This window comes from Haliotis asinina, chromosome 7 (assembly GCF_037392515.1).
Source record: "Haliotis asinina isolate JCU_RB_2024 chromosome 7, JCU_Hal_asi_v2, whole genome shotgun sequence".
Lineage (NCBI taxonomy): Eukaryota > Metazoa > Mollusca > Gastropoda > Lepetellida > Haliotidae > Haliotis > Haliotis asinina.
The window spans coordinates 61,395,989-61,411,410 of record NC_090286.1 but is presented as its reverse complement, the minus strand read 5'-3'; the positions used below and the strand labels follow the sequence as shown (position 1 = coordinate 61,411,410).

At 41.2% G+C, this 15,422-nt stretch overlaps 2 protein-coding genes across 6 annotated transcripts in view; one reads left to right on the top strand and one right to left on the bottom strand.

Annotated features, from left to right (window-relative positions):
• LOC137291711 (replication termination factor 2-like) overlaps positions 1–15,422 on the top strand; it is a 559,227-nt gene that overhangs the window by 214,144 nt on the left and 329,661 nt on the right. The window lies entirely within an intron of this gene.
• Positions 2,840–15,422, bottom strand: part of LOC137291705 (phosphatidylinositol 3-kinase regulatory subunit gamma-like) — a 151,240-nt gene continuing 138,657 nt past the window's right edge. For all 5 annotated transcript variants that reach the window (XM_067823153.1, XM_067823152.1, XM_067823155.1 and 2 more), the window contains 14 exons: positions 13,538–13,618; positions 10,804–10,855; positions 10,183–10,308; positions 9,746–9,844; positions 9,426–9,536; positions 9,121–9,198; positions 8,877–9,008; positions 8,438–8,639; positions 7,951–8,253; positions 7,234–7,417; positions 6,258–6,499; positions 5,587–5,829; positions 5,256–5,429; positions 2,840–4,948 (listed from right to left, as the gene is read on the bottom strand). In XM_067823153.1, the coding sequence (XP_067679254.1) occupies positions 4,729–4,948; positions 5,256–5,429; positions 5,587–5,829; positions 6,258–6,499; positions 7,234–7,417; positions 7,951–8,253; positions 8,438–8,639; positions 8,877–9,008; positions 9,121–9,198; positions 9,426–9,536; positions 9,746–9,844; positions 10,183–10,308; positions 10,804–10,855; positions 13,538–13,618 (2,247 nt within the window). In that variant the 3' untranslated portion in view covers positions 2,840–4,728. The remainder of the gene's footprint in view (positions 4,949–5,255; positions 5,430–5,586; positions 5,830–6,257; positions 6,500–7,233; positions 7,418–7,950; positions 8,254–8,437; positions 8,640–8,876; positions 9,009–9,120; positions 9,199–9,425; positions 9,537–9,745; positions 9,845–10,182; positions 10,309–10,803; positions 10,856–13,537; positions 13,619–15,422) is intronic.

Below are 15,422 nucleotides of genomic sequence, written 5' to 3'. Positions count from 1 at the left end.
GTGGGTTTTGAAATCACTGCTCACCCCCTTACCCACCACAATCGAAACCATCATGTTTCCCCAAATAAATGCAAACATTGAGAAGCATTCCCCCCCTGCATCACGCTGGCGTGGGTCAAGCGTAGCAATGCCCCATGTTACTACTCAACTCACTCTCTCAATCTGACGACAATATTCTACATCTCCTAATATATCATAACATACACTATTTGAGAGTCTCTGATCTACTACACTTGCGAACCCTTCCAAACGTGCACAAATGTCCCTGGAGCAAAATGAGTATTGCCATTATTAGCAGAGATCAACAGGAAAGGTGTCTCCTTGCTAGTCAGTACTAGTGGAGAAGATGGCTGGCTGCAAGGCTTCCACTCCAACTTGACCCAGTGAGGGGTTTGCTGCTTGCATGCATTCTGCCGAAAGTAGTTAGATTTGCCAAGTTAATAATTCAACTCTTTTTGGCATAGCAAAAGTCTACTTTTGAACAACGATGATGTCAGATCTTTATAAATACTTCAGCTTTGAGTAATTTTGAGTGAATTAAATGATTTAGTGGTGCGCGTTGGTCCTCCTGACCTTTGCGCTGACTAAGCGTTAATTAGTGAGTTCCCCGACGGGCTGCAGCCATACTTAGACGTGGTCAAGGCTTCCTCCATTAGACTGTACACACCTGGAGCATATCCACTCCATCTCAACTAGCGTGGGCGTCTCAAACCACCTGAAGAAATGAATGGAAGAGGGAAGACTTCCAGAATAGTTAATGCAGTTTGTTGTCACCGATGACTGATGGGAGTATTTGTCACTGTTGATAGGGGCTTCCTTGGATCTGGTTGGGAAAGAAGTGTTAATTATGTTGAGCGTGAATACTCGTGGTGTGGGTAAAGATTGGTTCACAACAACTGGGAGATGACCTCTTGCGTGTGTTGTTGCAAGGGGTCAGTTGACTGATTTAGTTCAGCCACACTACCCACACTGGATCATACTTGATTATCTGACAGGGCAACACGTATACCTTAATTATTGTTGACTCCACATTTCACACATTCATATTCCCATTTTGTAAACCCGTGAAGGTCCCGTGGTAGAATAGGCCTTCAGCAACCCATGCTTGCCATAAACGGCGACTATGCTTGTCGTAAGAGGCGACTAACGGGATCGGGTGGTCAGGCTCGCTGACTTGGTTGACAAATGTCATCGGTTTCCAAAAGCGCAGATCGATGCTCATGTTGTTGATCACTGGATTGTCTGGTCCAGACTCGACTATTTACAGAGCGCCGTCACATAGCTGGAATATTGCTGAGTACGGCTAAAACACAACCCACTCACTCCCATTTTATATTTCAATGCATCAACTGTCTCCAAGTGGTGTAAGACAGATGTACACGTGGATACTGGAACAGACAAACGTCTTGGAGCATACAGACTCTGGCACTGTCCATTTGGCTGCATACAGACTTGTACTGCATATGTGGTAGCATTGGACTCCACTTCTGACAATTTTCCAGCATACAGACTCTGGCACTGTCCATTTGGCTGCATACAGACTTGTACTGCATATGTGGTAGCATTGGACTCCACTTCTGACAATTTTCCAGCATACAGACTCTGACACTGCTCATTTAGTTGCATAGGATTCCATTTGACTCATGTACTGCACATTTGATAGCACTGGAGTCACGTTATGACAATTTGGCTGCATATAAACTCCAGTACTGCACATTTGATAGCACTGGAGTCACCTTATGACAATTTGGCTGCATATAGACTCCAGTACTGCACATTTGATAGCACTGGAGTCACGTTATGACAATTTGGCAGCATATAGACTCCAGTACTGCACATTTGATAGCGCTGGAGTCACGTTATGACAATTTGGCAGCATATAGACTCCAGTACTGCACATTTGGTAGCAGACGACTCCAAACTGCAAATTTAGCAGCATTGGACTCCAGTACTGCTGACTTATCAGCATAGAGAATCTAGTACTTACTTACGGCAGCAGACGGATATTATCCTGTAGTGTATACAGTCTCCAGATCAATACCTCCTTACTTGGACAGCCAAGCCGGTCAGCTGGAATAGCAGAGATCCTAGGTGTTTTCAACAACAAAGATTAAACCCCTTCTGATTTCTAATCTTTTGCTACAAGTATCTGTCAACATTAGTGGATTTTCAGATGCCAGCTAATGTCTGAGACTACTGGTTGTGGTACACTGTCGCATGTATGGATTCAGACGGCATTGGAATTCATTCCCTGCCCTCCCGAGTTCTGTCATTCACAAGGGGTCAATTGGGAAGGGTTAGAAATATGAAGGCAGAATCTTTAAGCAACAGCAGAGCCTGATGACACCAGCCTCCACATCCCTAGCTGCATCTAACCTAAACATGGTACAGGATGGTTGTTGTTTCCTGTCTGGAACCTTCCAGTAAAGGGCTGGAACAACTGCAGGCTGGCTCATCAAGTCCAGTAATCTATCTCTGACCGATACATGTTGGTTTAAGAGCCCAGTATGCCGTGTTCGACTGTTGAGCAGTGTACCCACACACACCACTTCACGTGTTCACTATACTGTGTCCGACGAACAGTGCACCCACGGCCCCATGCTAAAGGTGCCAGCCAGTATAGTGTGTTCGACAGTTGAACAGTGTACCCACGACCCCATGCTAAAGGTGCCAGCCAGTATAGTGTGTCCGACTGTTGATCAGTGCACCCACACACCTCTGCTCAAGGGGCTTACAGATGGACGATTTGACAACTCCCCATCAGAACAGATTAATCCCTTCATCAAGAACACTCATTTTTTGAGGATAGGCACCACACCAGAGACAACAAAACAAGATGTATTTCAACATAGTTTATGTATCTTCATCTTCATTCAGCTTCATGCTACCTGTACAGTATGATTGAGGCACAATGCGGGAAAGTCCTGCAGGCATAACAGTTTGGTAGAATTCATTATGCTATGTACATGGTAATAGACTGACAAACAAGCTGACATCCCTCCTTCCAAACATGGACTAATCCATCACAGAGGAGGACCAGGCCACAGCTGGAGATGAAGGGTAGGCCACTACAAATACAGTTATGCTGCAAGTGAAGAATGGCATCAATGATTGGTGACTAGAGATGTTTGTGTGGCTTTGATATGAACACATAGATGACGATGATCTGACAAAGGTTGAAGAACACAGATATAGCCAATTTACTTAACATTATACACTACCCAAAGTCATTTCAGCTTAAGAAAAAGTTCTCTTTCTTATTGCACATACATTATATAGTATTACCAACATGCTGACTTACAAACAATTCTAAAACAATATTACAGCAATAATATTTTCATTTTCATCCAAATCTGAATCATTGAAAAAATATTATTTTCAAACATTATAGCTTTAAAAATTGTTCTAACTGAAAAAAAAGAGAGGATCTTTCTCAAGATATAAATATGTGATAATAAATTAGATGGCACTTAAAGGCACTGCTTTGTCATTCTTTGTGAGGAGAGAGGGATGTTGAGAACGTAATGATATAAGAAATATGACAATATATTAATAGAATATGAACATTTTGGTAAAAATAGTGTATATGATTTACTCCATCTTGAAGCTTCTAATGTGATTTGTGAATGCAATATGGTCCATTTTTTAAAACAAATATTTAATAATTGTAATGATATGCCATTTGTCAGATGTATCCATGAATACAAAATCAGTCTGATACAACAGAGACACAGGCTTAAAGTATCCATTAGAATTAACAGAGCAATCTTTGGCTTCTGGGACAAATTGTCTGCCATTTCTGTCAGTTTTTGTTAGCACATTTACATGCAAAAGGTTTAAATGGGAGAGCACGATAGCACAGATAAGTCGAGCAGCGGACCTCATGATGTAGACTGACGGAGTAGATGTAAGAACACTGCTCACCAGGTGCTCTACAGTTTCGCTATGAACACATTGCAGCTTAAAGCTGACTGTGTGTACAATAAATATATTGTTAGAAGTGAGTCCAGCAGAGATAAGAGACCACAGATGATCCCACAAGTTACCAAGGTGTGAAGATGCGGGCCAGCTTGAGAAGAGGGCCTGCATGCACCGTAGTGATCCCTGAAGGTATAGTAAGAACACAGTCTTGTAAGCCTCTACACACATCTCCAACCTGCTGATCCCAGATGGCTGGCTGGCTGGCCCTTGGTGAGTCTATTTATCACATATTTGTTTGTGTAGCGTGGAGTATCCTGTGTATTGTTCTCCTTGTGACCACACATTACTGCATGTCATTCATCACTGGGTCAGTATCTAGGTAAAGACTGCCTATGCAGTTATTATGACAGGCGCGGAAACAGTTGTTCCCGTCTTCATGTAAAGTCTCATTCAGTAGTATGTTGTGAAAGCATTTAGCAAAATAGTTTGAACTTTCTGTTATGAGAATATCACAAAGTGTGCCCAAGAGGGCACCGTGTCAAGTGACTGACACACACACTGTAGCCACCGATGGAGTTCACGTACATCCCAGTCCAACATGGTGGATCCATGACACACTAAGACACCATTCTGAATATTGAATTGTCTTGCTGGCAAACAGGTCTCCAAAGGTCCTCGGTCATGCAGTATAACATCCTCTCTATCCAACATCCTTGAAAAATAGCTGACACATGGGGGGGATAACTCCTCTTCAATGTGGACCGTCATTCTACACATTCACACAACACTTGGTGTAAGTGCACATACTCATGGCGTATGCATTCGCAAGTACACAGGTTCTGATGAGAGAGGAGCTCGCACCGGGTACATAAGATTAACATCCAAGTCATTATTGTGTTCAGCTAAAGATGTTTTATGGTAATGAGACACCAAGTCTTTAAGAGTTTGGAAAATGAAATATGGTTCAGCGAAACCATACCCTGATTCACTGTGGTAGATCTTACAGTGTCCAACCTTCCCACGAAATCTGCAGCACACAAGGAAAATGAATGTTAAAAATGTTGCACAAGAAACCAGCAAATAATTTCAGTTTTTGAGTGAGTGAGTGAGTAAGTATGGTTTTATGCTGTTTTTAGCAATCTTCCAACATATATAACAGCAAGGACACCATAATGAGCTTTACTGTTACATAAATATGGGAATTCAAGGGATATTCATGTTTGCCTGCATGATATCTATGGATCTTATAAATTACTAATTTCTAGCTCACAGGTATCAAAGGACACCCAACTAACTTAATTCAGACACTGAAAATTGGCTCTTAATCTACTCACACAATAGACAACACATGCACATTTCCCTCCTCCTTCTTGGGCCGGATGAGGAACGTCCCGTCAGGTCGCTTCTTCAGCATGTCTTCTGCCTTCTCTCGATGACAGTTGACAAGCCACATTGATTCATCATGGTTAGGTAGATTGTACTCCGGCTCTAATGCAGGGTCACACACACTGTAGCGCAAAGGACAAAGGTCATTAAACTTGTCAAATTATAAGTGACACTTTAATTTCAAGATCACATGCAAAACCAAAAATTACAGAGAGTAACAAAATTTACCATTTGATTATGATAATACACTCTTGATGATAAACAAGCGTCAGTTCTCACCTTTCTTTCTTCCCCTCCAACAGATTGTCAAGGAAGTCTGCAGGCTTGCCACGATCAATGAGCCACTTTTTAAGCTGTTCTCGTTGACGATACAAGCGTTTTATTTCAGGTTTCAAACTGTTCATTTCACTAATAAGTGAGCGATTGTAACTGGACTTCCTGTTAATGTCCACCTCCAAGCCACTCTTACTCTCCTGAATCCCCAGGCATCTTGACTTCAGCAACTCCAGGTTCTCATGCAGCCTGCACAAGAAATATAGCCTCAGGTCATTCAGTTTGTCTATTTGTTTTCTATTTACAACCACACTCAGAAATATTCCAGCTATATGAATAATGATTGACAACAATCCACTGTTACCAAGGCATTTATCTAGGCTACAGGGCCCCAATAACATGCATCCAGCTGGTGAAGACATGAAGCATATCCTGTATCAAGCTGAGAGACGAGATGCTGGAGAATGATTCACACACAGTGGAGTGAGGCAGTGAGTGAGCGTCAGAGTCAATAAATATGATGAATGCTGAACTGTGGAGTCAACCCACTTTCTACTTGTAAGCTTATCTTGCATTACAGCTTAACTGACTTTCATAACATAATGAATAACCTATATATATTTAAACATGTTTGCAACGAGCATCTGAGAGACTGGGAAACAGTGATTCAAACTTACTTTTGGATTTCGTGTGGAGCTGCCTCTTTATGAAATCTCCGATGCAAGTCCATTTGTTCCTCAAAGACCAGCAGCGTTTCCTTGAAGGCATCCAGTGCCTGGTGTTTCATCTGAAGCTCTTGAGCTGTCTTGGAGTGGCGCTCATAAAGACGGTCATAGGATGTCGTCTTCTCGAGGTATTCCTTGTTAATCTGGATCAAGTTGTTAACCTCTTTGCTTACATCCTCGGTCATACCATTGTCCTGGAAAACAATCACAGACATGTCATACTGTTATCCAGACATATCTTCCTCCTGCAGAGCAATTACAGGCATATAAACATTGTCACTGGTGAATATGTTACATTTATATGTGCAACATGAGTTAGTGAGTGAGTTTAGTTATATGCCACTTTTAGCAACATTCCAGCAATATCATGGCAGGGGACACCAGAAAATGGGCTTCACACATTGTACCCATGTGGGGAATCAATCCCGGGTCTACGGCGTGACAAGGGAACACTTTAACCACTAGACTACCCCACCGCCCCATCAGAATACTTGGGATTGCCTGTCGTACATAGGACACAAAGAGTGAGTTGAGTACAATGCTGCATTCAACAGTGTTAGGTTACATCACAGCTTGTCAGTCAATGTGGAGGGAAAGCTTAATGTGATGCAGGTCGCAGATGTTTCTCGGAGTGGTGAGACACAAGCTCAGGTCTTGTGCTGATGATCTAACAAACCCAATCAGGGCTGACCAGGAATTGAACCCAGAATCATTGGTCGAGGGAAAAGGAGACCACCCACGTCTGCTGTGACACAGAGAGACACATGACCTAGAAATGAACAAGTAGGGTACTCACTGGGCCCGTTCCACGGGCGACACAGAGAGAGCACATGACCTAGGAATGAACGAGTAGGGTACTCACTGGGCCCATTCCATGGGCGACACAGAGAGAGCACATGACCTAGGAATGAATGAGTAGGGTACTCACTGGGCCCATTCCACGTGTGATGGGGTGCAGCAGCTTGATGTCCAGCGTGCGGTTGTAGATGGCCAGTGATGTGTTCTGGTAGTACTGGATGAGGTCCACCACAGAGTTAAACTCCAGGGGCTCTACGAACCCGTACTTCTTGTCTCGATGGTAGATCTTGATGAGCTTGTTGCTGCCTCCTTTCCTGTAATCAGATAGTTACATGATTTAATTCTTCGTGGGACTTAACACACATCGTGTTGAAACATTCCTGCAATATTGGCACTAAATCAGTGCAGTGATCTGCATCATCTTACATTTGATATACCGAATGACTGAAGGGGTTTACTATGGTGCTAATGGTCAGTGTATTACAAAGGAGCAACAGTCCAGTTTGGTTCCTAATGCTCGGTTATTGGAACGAGAAGTGAAATTTCGACCAGAAGGCTGTGACAAATGTCCTTACGTCAGTGTCAGGGTGTATTTGCTCAAGATCTGCCCTTACCAACATTTAACATTTAGTAAGGCTACCAAATAGCAGATATCTTCTGCTAACTTTTAAATAGTTTAATTTTGGTTAGGGTAAGGTTTATGTTTAGGGGTAGGGTTAGAGTAAAGTTTAGGGTTAGGGCAAGGATAAGGATAAGGGTTAAGGGTTAAGGGTTAAGGGTAGAAACGTGGCACTAAACAATACAGCTGGTATTGTACTCTGTAGGTATACCAAACACTACTCTTTACCTCAATGTTAGTGTGTAGTCTCCAGGTGTGGCTGAGTCACGGACAAGGAAGGTTCCGTCTGGGGTATCTCGCAGCTTCTCATTGACTTCTTCCCGAGAGATGTCACCCCAGTACCATTCTGCCTCTTTCACCCGCTCCTCTGGGGTCAAAGGTGACATGACAGTTGCAGGGTGTTCCATCGGACGAATACGTGGGGGTACCACTGGGGGTGATGGGATTGGGGGGATGACCTCGCCCCAGCTTCCATTACGCAGAAGCTCCTCAAAGATGTCTATGTGTGTCTTCGTGTTGTCGACAATCTCTCTATAACAAAATACATATAATCAGCATGAGTTAAGTATTTGGCACTGCATTTCCTAAACCAAAAGTTAGCTATCAGCTAAAACTAGATTGTTATGACATCTTGTCAAATTGCCCTCAGATAGCTAGACATTAGTACGACAAGCTGAACTGACATTTGTGTCATATGACTGACAGAGGTACTCACATGATCTTTTCCCATGGTGGCCGGAGCAGGATGTGACAAAAGACATGAGACAACTTGTCAAGGCCATCCACAACACCCGATTCATGCTGGAAGCGCCACAAGCGACAGAAGTGCCCCATGAGGTATGCAAGTGTTGACTTGTGTGGAGGCGGCAGTTCTTCAATCAAGTCAAGAAGAGACTTGATGATGTCCACTTTGTTTTCTGAGGAAACATGAAACAAGTGGTTAGGTCATAATTAAAACATGAAGAACTTGTCCAAAACATTCTGAATACTGTAAACATTATAGATATCATCACTGAAACAACATTTCTGGAGTTCTCCTGGTCCTTTCCTCTGGTAAATACTGATTGTATGTATGATTGCATGACTTTCATATGAATGAATGAATATATAGACACAATCAGGTACAGACATACAAAGGAGGCGTGACCACTCACTTGCTGCCCCAATAAAGGCACTGTACATCTCCACTGGGATGACTGGGTTGGGCAGTTCCCGCAGGTACTTCTTGAGGGCACCTGCTACGCAGTGCACATTGTAGGATGACAGATTCAGCTGGCTTGTGTCACCTGCAACATCAAAAATATTTCACCATAAATACATTTCAAAGGTGTTCGAAAAATCAACTTTATGATTTTAATTTATCACAAATTATTGAATTGAGAGTGAGCAGTGACCTACCAATGTTGAAGACTGCCTTCACTTCGTTGATGTCTTCTGTTTTGGCTGATATCCTGTACACACTTAATGCTTCAGACTCTGAAACAGAATGATGTGGACTTGAGAAGTGTCATCTTAAAAATCTCAACACATGGTCAACAGCAGAATAATGATTCAGGACAAACCAAACTTTCATTAGATCCTTCATTACTTCAAGATTTACAGACTTACACCTACAAATCAAAGATCGGCTGTGTTTTTCCTGCCATGCCTCTCTATTACTTTGAAGTACAGACTGGAGTATGCATCAGTAGGTGAGTACTTACTGTGGTCTTGGCACCAGTTTTCAATCTCTTCAATACACTTGACAACAACCCAGGGAACACATAGATGGGACTTGGTCACCTCCTCTGTCAGCTCATTCCCAAACACGGAGTCTGCAACAACCATGTCATGCATACAATCATGCAACAAAACCACTTAATGGGTACCAGCTCATAGTAGAAACTGCAGACAGCACTTGAATTGAAATATTTAACCAGCTACAAAATTATGCATGGATATAATATAAAGAGTCCATAAGTATAATGATGCAATCAATATAGAATTCAACAGTGACATGACCGACACAGGCATAGCAACTTACTCTGACAGAAGCTGGGTCTACGCAGCTGTTCCAGTTTGGGCACATTACACTCTGTGGGTCTCTGTGCCGAGCAGAACCGATGACAACACAGACCGCACTCTGGCAACAAACAGTCAATCAACTCATTGTCTCTTTACCCAATCTATTGTCATCCTGGAGGCAGTCAGCCATTAGTGGACATGCCAGATACATATATATATATCTTACTGCAATAACAATAAAAGCTTACATGCGATATCAAATACATACTTTTACCAAAGACATTTACAAAACTGGCATACATATATATAAAATCATTAACTCTAAATAGTCAGAAATAATAAACTGAAATAATAAATCATGAAATGAATGTATATTTTTAATATGGAATAAACAGAAATTGTTCTGAGATATGTGATATTTATAGTGGATGCAGAAAGACTGCATGGAGATCATACCTCTACACTGGAGTCCCTGTCGAACAAGACCGTATAAGAACTTATCACACAGATGGCAGCGTTGCATGGAGGAGAAATTGTACTCCGCAAACCGGTGTTCAGAGGATGCTGCAGAATACGCATCAGCTGGAAAAGATAACCACAACACAGTAAAAAACTGGAAAGAAACTGTTCAATTATTTAAGCTGATTATACAGTGTCGTTTTCTTTTGAGTAGAGGTCTACACCACTTGTAGTAACATTACAGCTTCACAAAACCTGCACTTCACATGTGTGATCACAGCAAGGTCTTTGGTATGTCACATGACAACTCCACTGACCCTTTGTGTTGTACTGGGATCAATATTTCATAGCTCAAGAAATCCACAAAATTACTGATCTGGGCTGAACATAATTCAAATGAAACTTAACAGCAAGTAAGTTTAGTAAACTCTGGATTCAAATAGCATTCCTGCCAGAAAGACTATTCTGTCGACCTTAGACTGACAGGATGTCAATCATTAAAATCATGAATTTACTTTGACAATCAGTTCTAGGAAAGTTAGAGTTTGATTCCCGTTGCATGTAAAGTTGAAGAGAAGTCACACTGGCTAAAAAGTAAGTGTTTGAAAGAAAACTCACCTTCCATGTCAACACACTGGTTGGGAGGTGGAAGACTGCTGGCATACGGTTGCTGAAAACAAGAGGAAAACATCAGAATCTCCTACACACAGAGTTCAGAAATGTAGGCAAAATACTTTTAGGCAGCCTTTAGAAAGGGGAATCCACAAGGATGGGCTCCTCACTCTATGAAAATCGAACACACATCTTTGCCGTGACATCCAGTCCATAAGCACAGCTGGAGTGACGTATGAAGTAAGATGTAAAACCACTTTCACCACCCACATCACACCAAGGAATCAAGGATGGTATTCTTCACACTGGATGGATCCAAACTGGGTTGTCAGTGTGAAAAGCAAACACCTCACCCATCAGGCCAATTTAACTGTATTTAACTACCGTGTTAATGTAAGCGGTAAAAGCTTACATGGCGTCGACAGAGCCACACAGCCCTTCTACATGTAATTCTCCGAGGTTGCATGGTACAAGAGCCTATGTTAACAGCACACACGTTTCTGGGGCTTCCGTCTTCAACTAGTTAGTTTTAGTTGCTCTGACGTTTTCTTCATCAACTTGAGTAAGGTCACTTCCTGTTGTAGCGCCACCTAGACTGCTCCAGGGAACATGAGCTTTCTGTGACCTACCCCCATCTACTCCAAGTTGAAATCACAAAGTAATTAGCCATTCCATGTTGGCTGGAGTACTTGACATTTAAAACTAGTTACAGTATACTCCTGAATGGCCCACAATCAAAGTCCTGTTTAAAGATGCATCACTGAATATAGGTTCCAAATGATTTAACCCAATTAACCAACAAATATCAGATTTCAGACATATGCGTTCTTCATATTAACAGAGAGAAGATCCTGGTATCACCTTCATATTTCTGTACCAAATCATTGTAAGTCTTCTAAACTCAAGTTAGTCAGTAGCATTTCATATTGATTGACCTCAAGTGATGAAAGTTGTTCAGGAAGTTTCCACAAGAACGTTTATCATTGGATGAAGGGAGTACTCTGGACTGTATTTAAACCAATAACAAACCATGACTTAAATGAACTTAAGCCCATAATAAGATAACAATACGACATTATTCAACTGTGATATTTTATAGAATGCCATCCCAAATTCTGTAGTACCGCAAGTTCATGACCTAAAAGTTTAATGGGCTCAAATGGGACACCTGTCATCATGATTGTAAATACTGTCAATAAAATATTTCTGTATTGAGGACAAATGTATGATTTCTGGTAATTTCCTTTTACACATTTATTTTCCAACAATATAAAAATTTCAAAAGTAACTATTTATGATGAAATTAATAATTATCTTAAGAATTATTCAAAAGAATATTTTCTACATAAAAATAAAACTGAAGTGATTTGATGGAATATTAGACACATGTGTAGGCCATCTTGATCCTTGAAATCCCTTCATAATAATACATCTTAAACATTTAAACTCTCCTCATAACCTTGCACACCCTCCTTTCCAGATTTGTGTTACAAAATAACCACATCACACAACATAAAAATATAAAAAATATTCACAAATATATCAAAATGCTGTGATATCTCAAGTACAGCTTCCTTTTTCTATATTATTTTCTGCTAGATAAGAGATAAATAGTCATAAGCAGTTGTCTGGTATGTGGCTTTTGATTGTGCTTATCATCTGCGGCAACAGCCGGATCTTTATTGGAACAACGCTGGTTACCACAAGGCACTCTGGCGGTGACTTTTCTTGCCTTTCAAGCTGGCGTTCAGTCTGACAGCCCAGAAACTGGGTTGATGAATGCGTTCTGCTTGGCTTGCTTGGCCTCTGTTTGCCCCAATGACCCTGCTCCCACATGACCCCCCTCTCTTATAAGTTACCTTTGACCTGACCTGCCTTCAACACCACCACAGGTAATGGAAGACTTCAGAAAGAAGATGCGCAGTAAAACAGAGGCATACTTTCAAAGTAAAAAGCAGGCAGTTTGCAAATTGAGGCAGATAGTCATTTTGAGAATGAAATGCAACACAATTCGGGACATAAAATAGATGCATTATTGAAAGTTTATTCCTGGCAGAATCAAAGGTAGGTGAGCTGCTAAATGAAGAATAATGAAAAACAGAGTCAAGTTGCCAAGATGGAGGAAATGCCATCATGGGCTGATGCCTGCCAGACTTGATAAACCTTTTACTGGAATTATTTTAAGAAGATTTATCTCAACATGACACGACACAACTGCTTACAGCGATCACATCATCTAAACACTCTCATCAACTTGATTACATTAACTAACATTTTTTTTTTATTGTTTTCCTTTCTTAGCTAAATCTATACTTTAAGTTGCAGCTATCCATATTCAAGGTTTTAATGGACTCCTCCCTTGTGTCCATATTTATAAATCATCACTTGCCTACTGGCCTACAACTTGGGAGTATTTCAGAAGAAAACATACGCACAAGTGAAATAGAGCACATCTGAGTGCGGCGTTTACATTTTTCATGATGTTTATTCATGTGTTAAAAATATTCCTTTGAGGGGTTACATCTTATGCTTGTATCTTGGCCTGGGTTGCATTTAATTTGCGGGTATGTCTTTGTACCTAGACCTGGATTGGGATAGTTTTTTCTTAGTGCTTAGGCTAGGGTTGTGTTCAGGTTGTGTCTTTGTACCTTGGCTAGGATTGGGCTTTAAATCTTTAGTTTTAGTTGAAGTGTTTAGGCTAGAGTTGTGTTAAATAGGCTGAGTTGTCCGTCTCACTTACAGTGTCTGAGTTCTGCCCACACAGCTCGTCTATACACACCAGGATGGACTTTTGATGGTATTCGTCCTTAATGCCCATTTCCTGCAAAACAAAAACAAGATGGTGAACTCCTGCAATTTAGTTATCCATATACGACTGTGAAGGAAATGAAAAACATGAAACAACACCATACCTTACTTTTCTCTCTCATGCACACACATGCATGCACGCACGCACGCGCACACACACCCGCATGGATATCTCCCCAATGAGTCGAGGTTCTTTACTACATTCCTACATGTGCTGTGTTGCTCTACTTTATCAAGAATACAAGATTTTATACTTTTTTGGTTGATGGCATTATGAAGCATACAACTTCTAGGGAGTTGTTGCCACAGCTGTTGCTATCACCCTCACATGGCCTCCCCACAGGCTAACTACAAGTTGGTCACTAGCCTATTTCAACACTAAGTAATATACAATCTGACTATGTCTACATGCTTCTACTATGGCTAGAAGTGGTTATAGTCCTGTGGCTATCAGAATTTGATTTAGGTGCAAAACAATAGTGGTAATAATTTTGCTGGGTTTTTTTCGCCCCCAAACAGATTTGTTTTGAGACCCTGATAAATACAGAAGCAGACACCCAATGTGTAGTCCAACATATAACTAGACGACAGCGTGGTGCCAAGCCAAAAGCATGAAATAATAGTTACAAATTTCGAAAAAGACAGGGTATGTTATTATCAGTTTCAGAAGCTATGGTTTGGGACACTGATACTAAAAGCAAGATTGATAGATTACAGACATTATTATTATTATTAGGACACTGTCATAGATATTCCTTCAAAATAACTTTCTCTAGCCATGTTAACCAGAAATAAAAAAATCAGTTAACTAAGAGCTATGAGCACATGTGAAGGAAGATCACCAACTTCAGTAAACCAGCAACTCTGTCCAAAATAGGTACTTAAAGAAGGAAGTATGCAACAAAACACCCCAATACTTTAAAATTGATCATATACTAGTTAAATCAAGTGTAACCATTATGACTGACATTTCTTTTTTAACAATCACATCAGAATGAAGACTGTAAAATTCACTTCCTCTATCTCTTCACATTTTACATCTAGGGGACATCAAGCAACCTGCACAGCATCATGATGTGCAGAAACTGACCAATATCTGCTACATTTCCTCATCAATGGTAGCTAGATATTTTTCAGTCAAGATCCAGATGAATGTCAAATAAATGGTACAAGCATTATTCGACATGTGTTACTGTTTCTAGTATTCCATTGATGTTGAAACATGTGTTGTACAGGTGGAGTGGATAGAGTTTATCGTTTGTGCGGATGGTTTCTGTATGAGCAAGGGTTGCTGGACTCGCATCAATTCCATGATGGTCGATGTCAGAATTACAGAATGCAAAAAGTGATGTTTTGACTGTGACATGAATGATGGATACTGTAGTAAGGTGTAGTACGTACCTGGTGAAACATGTAGTCATGGGGGGATACAACCAGCCTAAGTGAGCACCCAGAATCCATGGGAACTCACAGAATGGAAGATGGATTGTGTGGGGAAACACAGTGACTGGTTTCCTGGCATGGGAAATGATCGGTGACAGAGTTTCTGTATCAGTTGCCAAGCGGAACACTAGAAACAGGCCATGTGCCAGACACACGCCAGATAACACAGTCAGGCTTTAACTCCCTATAACACACTAGCAACTATACAAAGACGTACAATCCAGTTAGGCATCCCAACTCTGGGTAAGCCAAAGATTAACAGTGTGACACTGGTTTGGAAGTGAATAAAGCTGAACACCTTCAGCTGCTATTGTGTGCTGTCTCTTCCACTGCTAAGTTTCAACTGCACCAACCTGTGGCTGAGGCTGTCTGCT